The sequence below is a fragment of the Theropithecus gelada genome, chromosome 16, assembly GCF_003255815.1.
Source record: "Theropithecus gelada isolate Dixy chromosome 16, Tgel_1.0, whole genome shotgun sequence".
In the NCBI taxonomy this organism is placed as follows: Eukaryota; Metazoa; Chordata; class Mammalia; order Primates; family Cercopithecidae; genus Theropithecus; species Theropithecus gelada.
The window spans coordinates 6,287,546-6,300,491 of NC_037684.1; the positions used below are offsets into that span (position 1 = coordinate 6,287,546).

Here is a 12,946-nt window from a genome sequence, read left to right on the forward strand (position 1 = left end):
GTGGCACAATCTCAGCTCACTGCAACCTCCGCCTCCTGGGTTCAAGCAATTCTCTTGTCTCAGCCTCCCGAATGGCTGGGATTACAGGCACATGCCACCATGCCCAGCTAATTTTTGTATTTTTAGTACAGATGGGGTTTTGCTATGTTGGCCAGGCTGGTCTTGAACTCCTGACCTCAAGCAATCTGCCCACCTCGGCCTCCCAAAGTGCTGGGATTATAGGGGTGAGCCACCACACCCAGCCTCTGGCTAATGTTTGTATGTTTTAGTAGAGACAGGGTTTCGCCATGTTGCCCAGGCTGAGCTGTGGGTCTTTCACAGATGTCTTTCATCAGATTAAACCAATTCTCCTCCTAGTTTGTTGAGTGTTTTTATAATGAAGCAACATTGGATTTTATCAAGTGCTTTTTTTTGTTTACTGAAATGATCATTTGTTTTTTGTCCTTTATTCTATTCATAGAGTATATGTATTACATTGATTTTTGTATGATGAACCAATCTCGCATTTCTGGGAAAATCCTGTTTGGTCATGGTATATACTTCTTTTTATATGTTGTTGGATTCAGTTTGTTAGTATTTTGTTGAGGACGTTTGCATCTATAGCATAAGGTGTATCATTGTATAGTTTTCTTGTGATGTCTCTGTCTAGTTTTGTTATCCAAGTAACACTTTTCTTTTCTTTTTTTTTTTTTTTGAGACAGAGTCTCGCTCTATCGCCCAGGCTGGAGTACAATGGCACGATCTCAGCTCACTGCAACCTCCCTCTCCCGGGTTCACGCCATTTTCCTGCCTCAGCCTCCCGAGTAGCTGGGACTATAGGTGTCCACCACCACGCCCGGCTAATTTTTTGTATTTTTAGTAGAGATGGGGTTTCACTGTGTTAGCCAGGATGGTCTCAATCTCCTGACCTCGTGATCCGCCCACCTCGGCCTCTCAAAATGCTGGGATTACAGGCATGAGCCACTGCGCCCGGCCCCAAGTAACACTTTTCATGGTAATACTGGCCTCATAGAATGAGTTGGGAAGTGTTCTCTCCTTTTCTATTTTTTGGAAGAGTTTTTGAAGAGATTGATGTTCCTATTCTGTCTTGAGCCGCTCCTCCCAGCTTGTTGCCTCCCCTACCATACCGAAACTGCTCTTGTAAAGGTCTCCAATGTCCTCCACATTGCCAAATTCAACAATCAGTTCTCAGCCACCGTCTTACCCTCAGCAACAGCATCTGATCTCAGCCACCGTCTTACCCTCAACAACAGCATCTGATCTCAGCCACCGTCTTACCCTCAACAACAGCATCTGATCTCAGCCGTCGTCTTACCCTCAGCAACAGTGTCTGACACATTTCCTTTCTCCTCAGAGCACTGTCTGCTTCTGGCCTCCACAATCTCCTGTTTTTTTTTCTGCCTCGCTGGCCACTATTTTCCAGGCTTCTTTGCTGTATTGTCTTCCTCTATCAGATATCTTCATGGTGAAGGGATACAGGGCTGAGTACTTGACACCTTTTTTCTGTCTCTTCTCAGATTTTTGGTAATTTTATTTCTCTCCTAACTTTAAACACCAACTATATGCTGAAGCCTCCCAAATTTAGAGCCCAAATATGGTCTCTCTCTTTATCGTTGGATTCATATATCTTCTGCCTATTAGACGTCTTACCTTGGATGCTCAATGTATATCTCAAACTCAACATGTCCAAAATTAAACTTTTGATCTATTCCACCAAAATCTGCTGTGCCCACCATCTTCCCCATCATTATTAACCACAACTTTAGCTTTTCAGTTGATCAGTCCAAAAATATTTGAGTCATCCTTATTGGATACTTTCTTTCCCTCACTCCCTACAGTCATTCTATTAGCAAATCCTGTTGGGCCTACCTTCAAGATAATCAGAGAGTGACCACCTCTCACCACCGTCATGATTCAATTCTCTCCCTAGTCTTTCTCTAGCTGGGATTGATGGAATAGGCTTCTAACTGGTCTCCCTCCTTCCCCCTTTGCCCACCTTCAGGCTGTTTGCTGGGACAGCAACCACCTGAGAGTTCCTATCATAAATAGATGTTGAATTTTGTCAGATGATTTTCCACATCTATTGAAATTATCGTATGTTTTTTCTTCTTCAGTCTGTTAATATGGTAAATAACATAGTTTCGGTTTTGTTTTGTTTTAGATAGGATCTCTGCCTCCCAGGCGGGAGTGCAGTGGTGCAATCATGGCTCACTGCAGCCTTGATCTTGGCTCACTGCAGCCTCGATCACCCAGGCTAAAGCAATCCTCCCACCTCAATCTCCCAAGTAGCTGGTACAATGGGCATGTGCCACGATGCCTAGCTGACATTTTAGAAACAAAGTCTCATTATAAGGTCTCATAATGTTGCCCAGGCTGGTCTCAAATTCCCGAGCTCAAGCAATCTTCCTGCCTCAGCCTCCCAAAGTGCTGGGATTACAGGCATGAGCCACCATGCCCAGCCAACATGGATTTGCAAATGTTAAACCAAGTTGCTGTGCTAAATTAACCCCATTTGGTCACCATGTATTATTCTATTCATATATGTTAGAGTTGACTTGCCAACATTTTAAGAATGTCTGAACCTATGTTCACGAGGGATATTGGTCTGAAGTTTTCTTTTCTTAAAATGTCTCAAGTGTTTGTTGAGTGTATAAATGAGAGCCTGTTGGTCCAAGGGGGTGTGTGGGAGAGTATAAGAAGAAGGCAAAAATAGGCTGGGTGCGGTGGCTCACACCTGTAATCTTAGCACTTTGGGAGGCTAAGACAAGCAAATCACCTGAGGTCGGGAGTTTGAGACCAGCCTGACCAACATGGAGAAACCCCCGTCTCTACCAAAAATACAAAATTACCCAGGTGTGGTGGTGCATGTCTGTAATCCCAGCCACTCAAGAGGCTAAGGCGGGAGAATCACTTGAACCTGGGAGGCGGAGGTTGCAATGAGCCTAGATCGCACCATTGCACTCCAACCTGGGCAATAAGAGTGAAACTCCGTCTCAAAAAAAAAAAGAAGGAAAAAAATTAGCACATTTATAGAGCTGTTTCCAAAGCCCTTTTCACATATCATTTATCATAACCAAGAGGTGTAGATATTACTATCATGCCCATTATAAAAGAACTAAGGCTAAAGGAGTTTAAGGAACCTGTCCCAGACCTAGGTAAGCAGCAGGACTGGGACTTGAACCCATGCCCTCTGTCTGCAGATGCCGTGTTCGAGGTTAGTACCCAGTTAGTGAAGACCTTTAGGGACAGGCAGAAGGGCTCCTTTCAGCTTCAGTTATGCTTGTGACCATTTCCCAAAGGAAGGAGCAGAGCTTCTGCCATGAACATGATACAAGTAATTCCATGTTTCTTTCTTACAGCATCTTAAGAAAACTCCAGCATGGCAGAATGAGCACTCCACCTGCAGATGCCCAGGAGAGCCTGAGACTTATTTTTAGCCAGAATAGGAAAATGCCGAATATCTTCTAGGAGAGTTGGCAGCTGGCGGGCTGCTGATACAGCTGTGTTTATATAAGCTGGTGCAGAGGGGAGAATGATGGTTGCAAAGGATGCAGGAGGTGCTTAATCCACCTATACACTTGCTGAGGTTTTCTTGGGAAGTTCTGGTCAGGAGTTACTGTTCAGGAGAGAGGGTCGTGGAGACAGTCTGGAGATTGCCTGGAGCATAGGTGCGACTGGCTTCCTCGAGTCAGAGCATTTGTCAAAGCCGCCCTTAAACCACCTGTCCACTGGTTCTTGGCCTCTTCCCACCCTATGATCCAGGGGTAAATAAAAGAACAGAAGCTCTTTCAAATGGTGCCGTTTTATTTATTTTTTTGAGACAGGGTCTCTGTCGCCCAAGCTGGAGTTCAGTGGCGCCATCACGGCTCACTGCAGCCTCCATCTCCTGGGCTCAAGCAATCTTCCTGCCTCAGCCTCCTGAGTAGCTGGGACTAGAGGCCCACACCCCTGCCCCCAGCTTTTTAAATTTTTTTGTAGAGGTGAGGTCTCCTTATATTGCCCAAGCTGGACTTGAACATCCTAAGCTCGGGCGATCCTCCCACCTCTGCCTCTCAAAGTCTTGGGATTACAGGCATGAGCCACTGTACCTGACCCTCAAGTTTTAAAGCATAGCGATTCACCCGATTCTGACCATACTTCTCAGATGTGCTTGGTGAAAGCAATCTGTAACACCCCATCCTACAGAAGCTGTCAAATAGTTTTCTCACAGAGGCAGCAAAATAAGGCTTTTAAAGGAGTTACCTATGGGCTCTCAAAGAGAATTAAAGTAAAACTTACCTTAGTAAGGATTTTTTTTAAATATAGATTTTTAAAATGTTCAAATAAAAACAAAAGTAGACTAGTATAATGATCTGTCACGTACCCACCACCAAACTTCAACACTTCCCAACATGGTCTATCTGTTTCATTGTTCCCCCACCCCCTCTGGAATTACGCTGAACAAATCCCAGATAGCCCATTATTTCATCTGAAAATACTTCAGTGTGTACCTCTAAAATATAAAGAATCTTCAAACCAAACCAAACCACAATACCATCTTCACACTTTAAAAATAACTACTGGCCAAGCATGTTGGCTCATCCTGGCACTTTGGGAGGTCAAGGTGGGCAGATCGCTTGAGCTCAGGAGCTCAAGACCAGCCTGGGCAATATGGCAAGACCCGATGTCGACAAAGAAATACAAAAATTAGGTGGGCGTGGTGGTGCAGGCCTGTAGTGACAGATTCCCAGAAGGCTGAGGTAGGAAGATGGATTGAGCCTGGGATGTCGAGGCTGCAGTGAGACACGATGACACCATTGCATTCCAACCTTGGCAACAGAACAAGACCCTGTCTCAAAAAAAAACCACAATTCCTTAAAATCAAATATACAGTGTTTGGATCACCCCAAGTCTTTAAACAAGTTTTTTTTTTTTTTCGCTTGATTTTTTAAACTCAGGATCAAATATGCATACATACATATATATATATATATATATATATATATATATGACGAAACTAGGAGATTTGTCCTGTAGTTTCCTATGGTATGGATTTTCCTGATCATATCCCTGTGGTGTTATTCAACATATTCTTCTAAATGTGTTTATTCATTAATGACCAATGTATTTCCTGTGAATTGGATCTAGAGACTTAAACAGATTCAGGTTCTATTCTACAGCAAAAATACTTAGGGGGTGCTGTATACTTCCATCAGAGGCAGCAAATATCTGGTTTCTTTCTGTGATGTTAGCCTATAATCATCTCCTAGACCCGTAAATTGGCTGACAAATGAATTTTAAGGAACAAATGTGGCTGCAATGGCTTTCTGAGTAATACGTGCAGAAAAACACGTCTTGTAAAGTGTGTTGTTTGTTTGTTTGTTTTTTCCAGGCATGAAAACAGCCCTGGAAGTCTGCCCTGGTGCCTGCACTGAGACTAATCCGGGTCACTTTAGGGAAACTGCCCAGCTCTGGCACCGCACTGTGTGTCTTCAACTCTGTGGAGTGCTGTGGCCTCAGTTTCCCACTAGAGGACACTGTGGCTCCAGGACTTCATGTGGCTCCCAGCCAGTCTCGCTGCTCCAGCACCTCAAAGGAGGCAAAGCCTTTAGTGTGCATTTATTAGGCACCAATTGGGTGCTTTCTGTATCAAGGAGAGAAATAAAAGAGGTCAAACACAAGGTCCTGTGGCATTGTTTCCTGATGTCGTTTCTTTTTTTTTTTTGAGATGGAGTCTTGCTCTTGTCGCCCAGGCAGGAGTGCAGTGGCGCAATCTCAGCTCACTGCAACATCTGCCTCCTGGGTGCAAGCGATTCTCATTACTCAGCCTCCCAAGTAGCTGGGATTACAGGCACCCGCAACCACGCCCAGCTGATACTTGTATTTTTAGTAGAGTCGGAGTTCCCCCTTGTTGGCCAGGCTGGTCTCGAACTCCTTACCTCAGGTGATCCACCCGCCTCAGCCTCCCAAAGTGCTGGGATTACAGGCATGAGCCACCGCATCCGGTCGTGTTTCCTGACATAGTTTCTTTGCATTATTTTATTTTATGTGTTTGTTTATTTTTTGAGATAAGGTCTTACTGTGTTACCCGGGCTGGAGTGCTGGGGTGCAAACACAGCTCACTGCAGCCTTGAACTCCCAGGCTCAGACAAGCCTCCCATCTCCACCTTCCGAGTAGCTGGGACTACAGGTGCCTGCCACTGTGCCCAGCTAATTTTTAAATTTTTTATATGTCAGGATGGAGTATCACTATGTTGCCCAGGCTGGTCTCAAACTCCTGGGCTCAAATGATCCTCTCCTCAGCCTCCCAAAGTGCTGGGATTTCAGGCATGTATTTCCCTTTAGAAAACAACAGAGATGCTTCTCCATCTGCTGGAAACCATTTTAGGCCCTGGTAAAGGATGGCTGCCTCCTGCAAATTTGGTTACCTAGTTGATTTTTTTTTTTTTTTTTTTTTTTGAGACAAGGTCTCACTCTGTTGCCCAAACTGGAGTGCACTGGTACAATCTTGGCTCATTGCAACCTCCGCCTCCCAGGCTCAAGCAATTCTCCTGCCTCAGCCTCCTGAATAACTGGGATTATAGGCGCGCACCACTACACCTGGCTAACTTTTGTATTTTTAGTAGAGACGGGGCTTCACCATGTCGGCCAGGCTGGTCTCAAACTCCTGACCTCAAATGATCCACCCGCCTTGGCCTCCCAAAGTGCTGAGATTATAGGCATGAGCCACTGCACCCGGCCGTTGGATGCTTTTTTTTTTAACTGCAATATTTGGGCTTTGGGGAGTGTGAATATATCCAAGAAAGATGCCAAAGTGTATTCATCTCTGAAATAATTTATTCATTTATTCAACTCCATGTATTGAGTATCCTGGGCGGGGAAGAAATGGGGAGCGAATGCTTACTGAGAGCTACTCTGTGCCAAGTGCTGTCCCATCCTTTTTACCTACATCCTCACAAGATGGGTAATGTTAGCCTCATGTAAATCAAAGGAAACTGAGGCTTATTGAGGTTAACCAGCCTGCTATCCTGCCAGATGCAAATGGAAGTCTAAATGAATAAATATGTACGTTTTCCACCAAACCCCTCAATGCCACACTGACAAGCATGGTACTAGGATGTAGAGAAAGTAAGATGATTACAGAGACATCCTGTCCTTAAGGAGGTCATGATATAACACAGAAGTGTCAATAAATGGATAAGCCATTATAGAATTTCTAATAGGTGGGCACCCTCTCAATACGTAGCTGACCACACACAGCCTCACTCTGCTGCTGTGACACTGTCCTTATGCAGAGGCAGGTGCTGACCACCAAGAATAGGGCCTCTGCTTGTAGTGATGCCTTTGTGTTGACTGTCCACTCACCCTCACCCCATCACCCCCATGACTAAGGTTTGTGGGGGCATCGGCATGATTCAGGCTATAACCACCAATCCACCTGGAGAATGTAGCAAAGCCAAGACAGACATTGTCCCTACTGCTCAAAATCTCTAGTTTAGGTTGGGTGCAGTGGCTTATGCCTGCAATCCCAGCTTTGGGAGGCTGAAGCAGGTGGATCATGTGAGGCCAGGAGTTTGAGATCAGCCTGGCCAACATGGTAAATCCCCGTCTCCACTAAAAATACAAAAAAAAAAAAAAAAATAGCTAGATGTGGTAGCATGCTCCTGTAGTTCCAGCTACTCGGGAGGTTGAGGCAGGAGAATTGCTTGAACCCGGGAGGTGAAGGTTGCAGGGAGCTGAGATAGCGCCACTGCACTCTAGCCTGGGTGACAGAGCGAGAGTCTGTCTCAAAAAAAAAAAAAAAAAAAAAAAAGTCTCTAGTTTAATGGAGGGAGACAAACACAGACATATGCAATACCAGGACCAAAGCAATGAGTTCTTGAAAATTCTGTGATAACGCAGCAAATCATTTTAAATGCCCTTGCAGTTATACATATTTTCTTTTTTTTTTTTTTTTTTTGAGACGGAGTGTCGCGCTGTGTCACCCAGGCTGGAGTGCAGTGGCGCGATCTCGGCTCACTGCAAGCTCCGCCTCCCAGGTTCACGCCATTCTCCTGCCTCAGCCTCCGAGTAGCTGGGACTACAGGCGCCCGCCACCACGCCCGGCTAGTTTTTTGTATTTTTAGTAGAGACGGGGTTTCACCATGTTAGCCAGGATGGTCTCGATCTCCTGACCTTGTGATCCACCCGCCTCGGCCTCCCAAAGTGCTGGGATTACAGGCTTGAGCCACCGCGCCCGGCCAGTTATACATATTTTCAAGCCCACTTAGCCTGTCCCAGCCTTGTCCCTACTGCCTCATAGTTCAGCCCTGGCAGCACAACTGAATTCATATTGTCGGAGCCCAAGCTGTGTTATTTACTAAAATCTGGCCAGTTGCACTAAGGAGAAAATGACAGCTGGCAGTTGGGAGAACGGACTGGCTGGTGTAAGTTAGGAAAAAGAGACACAGGTGGCAGGTGTCTAAAGAAGCAGAGCTGTGGGTGTTTGGAGAGGCCCAATCCCGAATGCCACTTCAGCTTCAGGCAACCACAGCTTCAAGGTTCCGGGAAGGAAGGACAAGCGTGGGTGTGCTCCAGCCACCACCCTCCTCCAAAGGAGTCCTGGGATAATGAATGAGCGGTCAGCCAGCGTCTTTGCTCTCTGATGAAAGGACCTCCGCTGCAGACTGTCCCTCTGCAAATATGATTGTGCCCCAGGAACCATCTGGCAAATGTGCCAGTTCCTTCAGCATTTCTGTTATTTCCATGACTTCTGGCCCCTTTTTTTCCTGGGATATAAATCGTTGCAGCAAGCCAAGCCAAAAGAATGTTTACTGCTGCTTCACAGGCTTTCCCTGAGCCTGGCTAACCCCACGGCTCACAGCCTATGAGGCTGCTCATAGCTAACGATGTCTCGGATGCATGCGTCTCCCCTCTGCCGTTCTTGTGTATTTTGGAGTGTGCAGAGCCAGGCATGTGAGCTGCAGCCCAGAGCTGCAGACCAGAGCTGCAGTGACTACATTGAGAAGCTGGCGTGGGGGGAAGTGCATTTCTGTTGCAGGATGTCCTTCACGCAGAAGGGACAGGTTAACTCCATCTCTCTGCAGAGTACTTGGACAGCTCCCCAAGGAGCCACAACAGGCCACCCCAGCTGTAGGACAGATCACGTGCTTTGGCTGCCCAGGGGAGGATGCCCAACAAACCGAGACGGCTCACGTCAGCCACTGGGCCCCATTTTGCACATTGCCACGTTCCTCCTCTGACTCGGCCTGATGGTGGGCGAGGCTGGAGAGCTGTGGGTCACCTTCAGACCCTGTGAACCAGCCCCCCAGTTTCAGTCTGCTTCACTGATTTTCTTTTTTTTTTTTTTTTTTTTTTTTTTGAGACGGAGTCTCGCTGTGTCTCCCAGGCTGGAGTGCAGTGGCGTGGTCTCGGCTCACTGCAAGCTCCGCCTCCCGGGTTCACGCCATTCTCCCGCCTCAGCCTCCCAAGTAGCTGAGACTACAGGCGCCCACCACCACGCCCGGCTAGTTTTTTGTATTTTTAGTAGAGACGGGGTTTCACCATGTTAGCCAGGATAGTCTCGATCTCCTGACCTCGTGATCCACCCGCCTCGGCCTCCCAAAGTGCTGGGATTACAGGCTTGAGCCACCGCGCCCGGCCATGCTTCACTGATTTTCATTCAGAGAACAGATACAGGCAGGTGGAAGACGAGACTTACTCAAGTCACTCATCTCCTTGGTGATACACTTCATGGGCAGGGAAGCCATATGGAGCCATCAACCATGAGTCCCCTCTCCCCTAACCCAGGGAGTACTGGATTGTTCTAAGGGGGTGGGAGAGGAAGCAGTCAATGCAAAGACTCCCAGAATGTCACTGTCAGCCTAATAGTGGACAAGTGGGCAGTTCCAATGCAGATTCACACCTTCCTGCCTTAGTACATGCAGTTCCTTCTGTCTTGAACACATCAGGCCCCATCCACCTGGTGAACTCCTCCTCAATCTTTTAAGATCCAGCTCCAGCATCACCTACTTGGACCCCTTAATGCCACCACATCCTTTGCACCCACCTCGACTTAGTACCTCTCACATTGCACTTACAGTTGTTTTTAGCATGCCTTTTCCACCTGACTTGGAGCTCACTGAGGGCAGAGAACTATGTCTCACTAATCTCCATGTCTAGAGACTCAGTCTGTAAACACGTTTTCAGCAGTGTTTTAGAAGGGAAAATCAGGGATTACGGAATTTAGAGATGGATTCTGTGGCAGAAATCTCTTAGTCCCTCCCACTGGTTTCACAAAAGACAAAACTGAGATTAGGAAACTGCCTTCCCCAGGGCTACAAGGCTAAACAGTGACAGAGCCTAGGTCTGCTGGCCCCTTGTCCTGCTCTCAGGCACTAAGAAATCAGATCCTGCTGGGAGCGGTGGCTCACGCCTGTAATCCCAGCACTTCGGGAGGCCGAGGCGGGCGGATCCCCTGAAGTCAGAAGTTCAAGACCAGCCTGACCAACATGGAGAAACCCTGTCTCTATTAAAAATACAAAATTAGCCGGGCATGGTGATGCAGTCCTGTAATCCCAGCTACTCAGGAGGCTGAGACAGGAGAATCACTTGAACCCAGGAGGCGGAGGTTGCGGTGAGCCAAGATTGCGCCATTATACTCCACTGCCTGGGCAACAAGAGCGAAACTCTGTCTCAAAAAAAAAAAAAGAAAGAAAGAAAGAAAGAAAGAAAGAAAGAAAGAAAGAAAGAAAGAAANTAGGCTTTGGGGACCAGGACCCCGCAATCTGACTTCTCCCATTTCTGGGCCTCTCGAGACCTCCCAGAATCTGAGACCGCAGTGAATAGGACGTAAGGATAATGGGGCGGGGGAGAAGGGATCCCGTCCTTACAACATCGCGCCCCCAATTCACTCGTAGTTAACCCTGACGTCGCCAACAGAGTGTCTCCATCACATATCTGCCACCTCCAAGTGATGGTTAAGCCGATGGAAGAGCCAAGCCCAGGCCCGGAGTGCAGGCCGGTGGTGACGGGGCCGGGGACGGCGCAGTCCCCATCCCCGCCCCGGGAAGCGCAGCCACTTTCTCGCCAGCCCCGCCACAGCCCTCCCCCTCCCGGGCCGCGCCGCTCTGACCGACTGGGCCCGGGTGGCGGCGCCCGGGGTGGGGTGCGGGGCGGGGGCCGGCGTTCCCCGCGAGCAGCCCCGCCCCCGCCCGCGCACCGCCCCCGAGGACTCCGCGGGGAGGAGGAGACTCGGGCGCAGAGCGGGGGCCGCGAGAAGCGGGAAGGGAGCGCGGGGAGCGGCGGGGCCGGGGCCGGCCCAAGGGCGCCCTCGCCTCTGAGCCGGGCGCGGGGGCCGGGGCGGAGGCGGAGGCCAGCGGGGCAGCGAGCGCAGAGAAGTTTGGCGGCGGAGGGGCCGGGCGTCCCGGGGTCGCGAGGAGGCGGTGGCGGCGCGGGGACCGGGGCCATGGGGGCGGGCGCGGGCTGCGGGGCGGGCGCGGAGGCGGCGCGGTGCGCACTGAGCCCCCGGAGCGGCGCGGCCGCCGCGGCGCAAAGTTAGCCCGGCGCCCCGGGACGAGCCCCGCAGCCGCAGCCGCCCCCGGACCCCGTCTCGGCCATGGGCGAGCACCCCAGTCCGGGCCCCGCGGTGGCCGCCTGCGCCGAGGCGGAGCGCATCGAGGAGCTGGAACCCGAGGCCGAGGAGCAGCTGCCCGCGGCGCCGGAGGACGTGAGTGCCCCCTCCCCGCCCGGCAAACTTTCTGGGGGCGCCTGGGGGAAAAGCCGCCCCTGTCTCGCCCCACGCCGGGCAACTTGGAGGTTTCAAGGTGACGCGGGAGCGCCCCGGATTGGCCGGGTCCCCGCGGGCAGGAGGGGGCGGAGGGACTGGTTTCCCCGAAACGCGCGCGCACCGCTTCCCTCGCTCTGGTTCCCGCGGCTTCCCTGCGGGACACAGCCCCGCAGCTGCGCCGCGGACCTGTCGCCGCCGGAGCCCCCTCCCCGCCGCTGGTGCAGTGCCGGGGACACGGCGTTTTCCCGCAGAGGCGGCCGCGTCACGGCAGTGACTCCCCCTCCCCTCACGCCCGCGACCTGCGGGCTCCGGGAGCTGAGGAAGGAACCGACGCCGCAGAGTCCCGGTCCCTGGCCGTGCAGGCGGGTCTGGCGACCCTTTCCTCCGCTCCGGGATTAGCTCCCCCCCCCGCCCCCGGCACCCGCCTTGTCGCGACTCTGATTGAAATTCAAGCCGGCCCCCTCCTCTGACCCCGGCCGGAGCAGGGAGGGAAAGTGCTGGGAGCGGCTTTGCTCCTAGAAGGAGGCCCGTGAGTCCAAGACCGTGGCTGTGCCAGGGGACGGTCCCCTGGGCGAGAAGAGGGAGGGGCTGCCCCAGGGCTTCCCCGCCCTCTCCTGCTCTGGTCTCCATCCCTCCGGTCCTGCGGGCCGGCCCTGGGAAGCCCTGGGAACTGGAGTTTATTGGGTTAACCTCCCGGGGCTAACCTACAAATAGGGGTGAAAAACCGGGCAGACACCCTGCCCTGCCCACCCCCCTCCTCAGGGTGGGGAGATGAAAGTGAAACCAGGCTCCCAACCTACACAACCAAAGCGGGAAAGTCTGAATGGGGTTGGGGGATAATTTACCATCTTCTGTCTTTGGCGTCTGCAGTTAAATCTATCACTTCCTTCTGGCCCTAAATCCCTGGCAGAATCTGATGTAGTCACCTCTTAGACTCAGCCTTGGAAGAGAATGGGTGGGCTTCACCGCATTCGGCATTCACCCCCCACCCGCCCGCTCCCCCCCCCCAATAAAAACAAAAAACAAAACAAAAAAAACTGCAGGCAAAATGTTAGTGTTTATGCAGAGGTGAGTTCTTCTGTGGGGCGAGGGTCTCTAGCCCCCAGCAGGTGAGACCCATTGCGGCAGGGTCTGATGGAATTGCACCTGGCCATGCTCTCCCAGGCCTGGAGTAGCTGTGGACATAAGCTTTAGGCAGCA

The 12,946-nt window shown here is 50.6% G+C and overlaps 1 protein-coding gene across 3 annotated transcripts in view; it reads left to right on the forward strand.

The window, feature by feature from the left end:
- The first annotated feature begins 11,567 nt into the window (after nt 1-11,567).
- Nucleotides 11,568-12,946, forward strand: part of RHBDL3 (rhomboid like 3) — a 58,010-nt gene continuing 56,631 nt past the window's right edge. For all 3 annotated transcript variants that reach the window (XM_025361351.1, XM_025361352.1, XM_025361353.1), the window contains exon 1: nt 11,568-11,686. In XM_025361351.1, the coding sequence (XP_025217136.1) occupies nt 11,576-11,686 (111 nt within the window). In that variant the 5' untranslated portion in view covers nt 11,568-11,575. The remainder of the gene's footprint in view (nt 11,687-12,946) is intronic.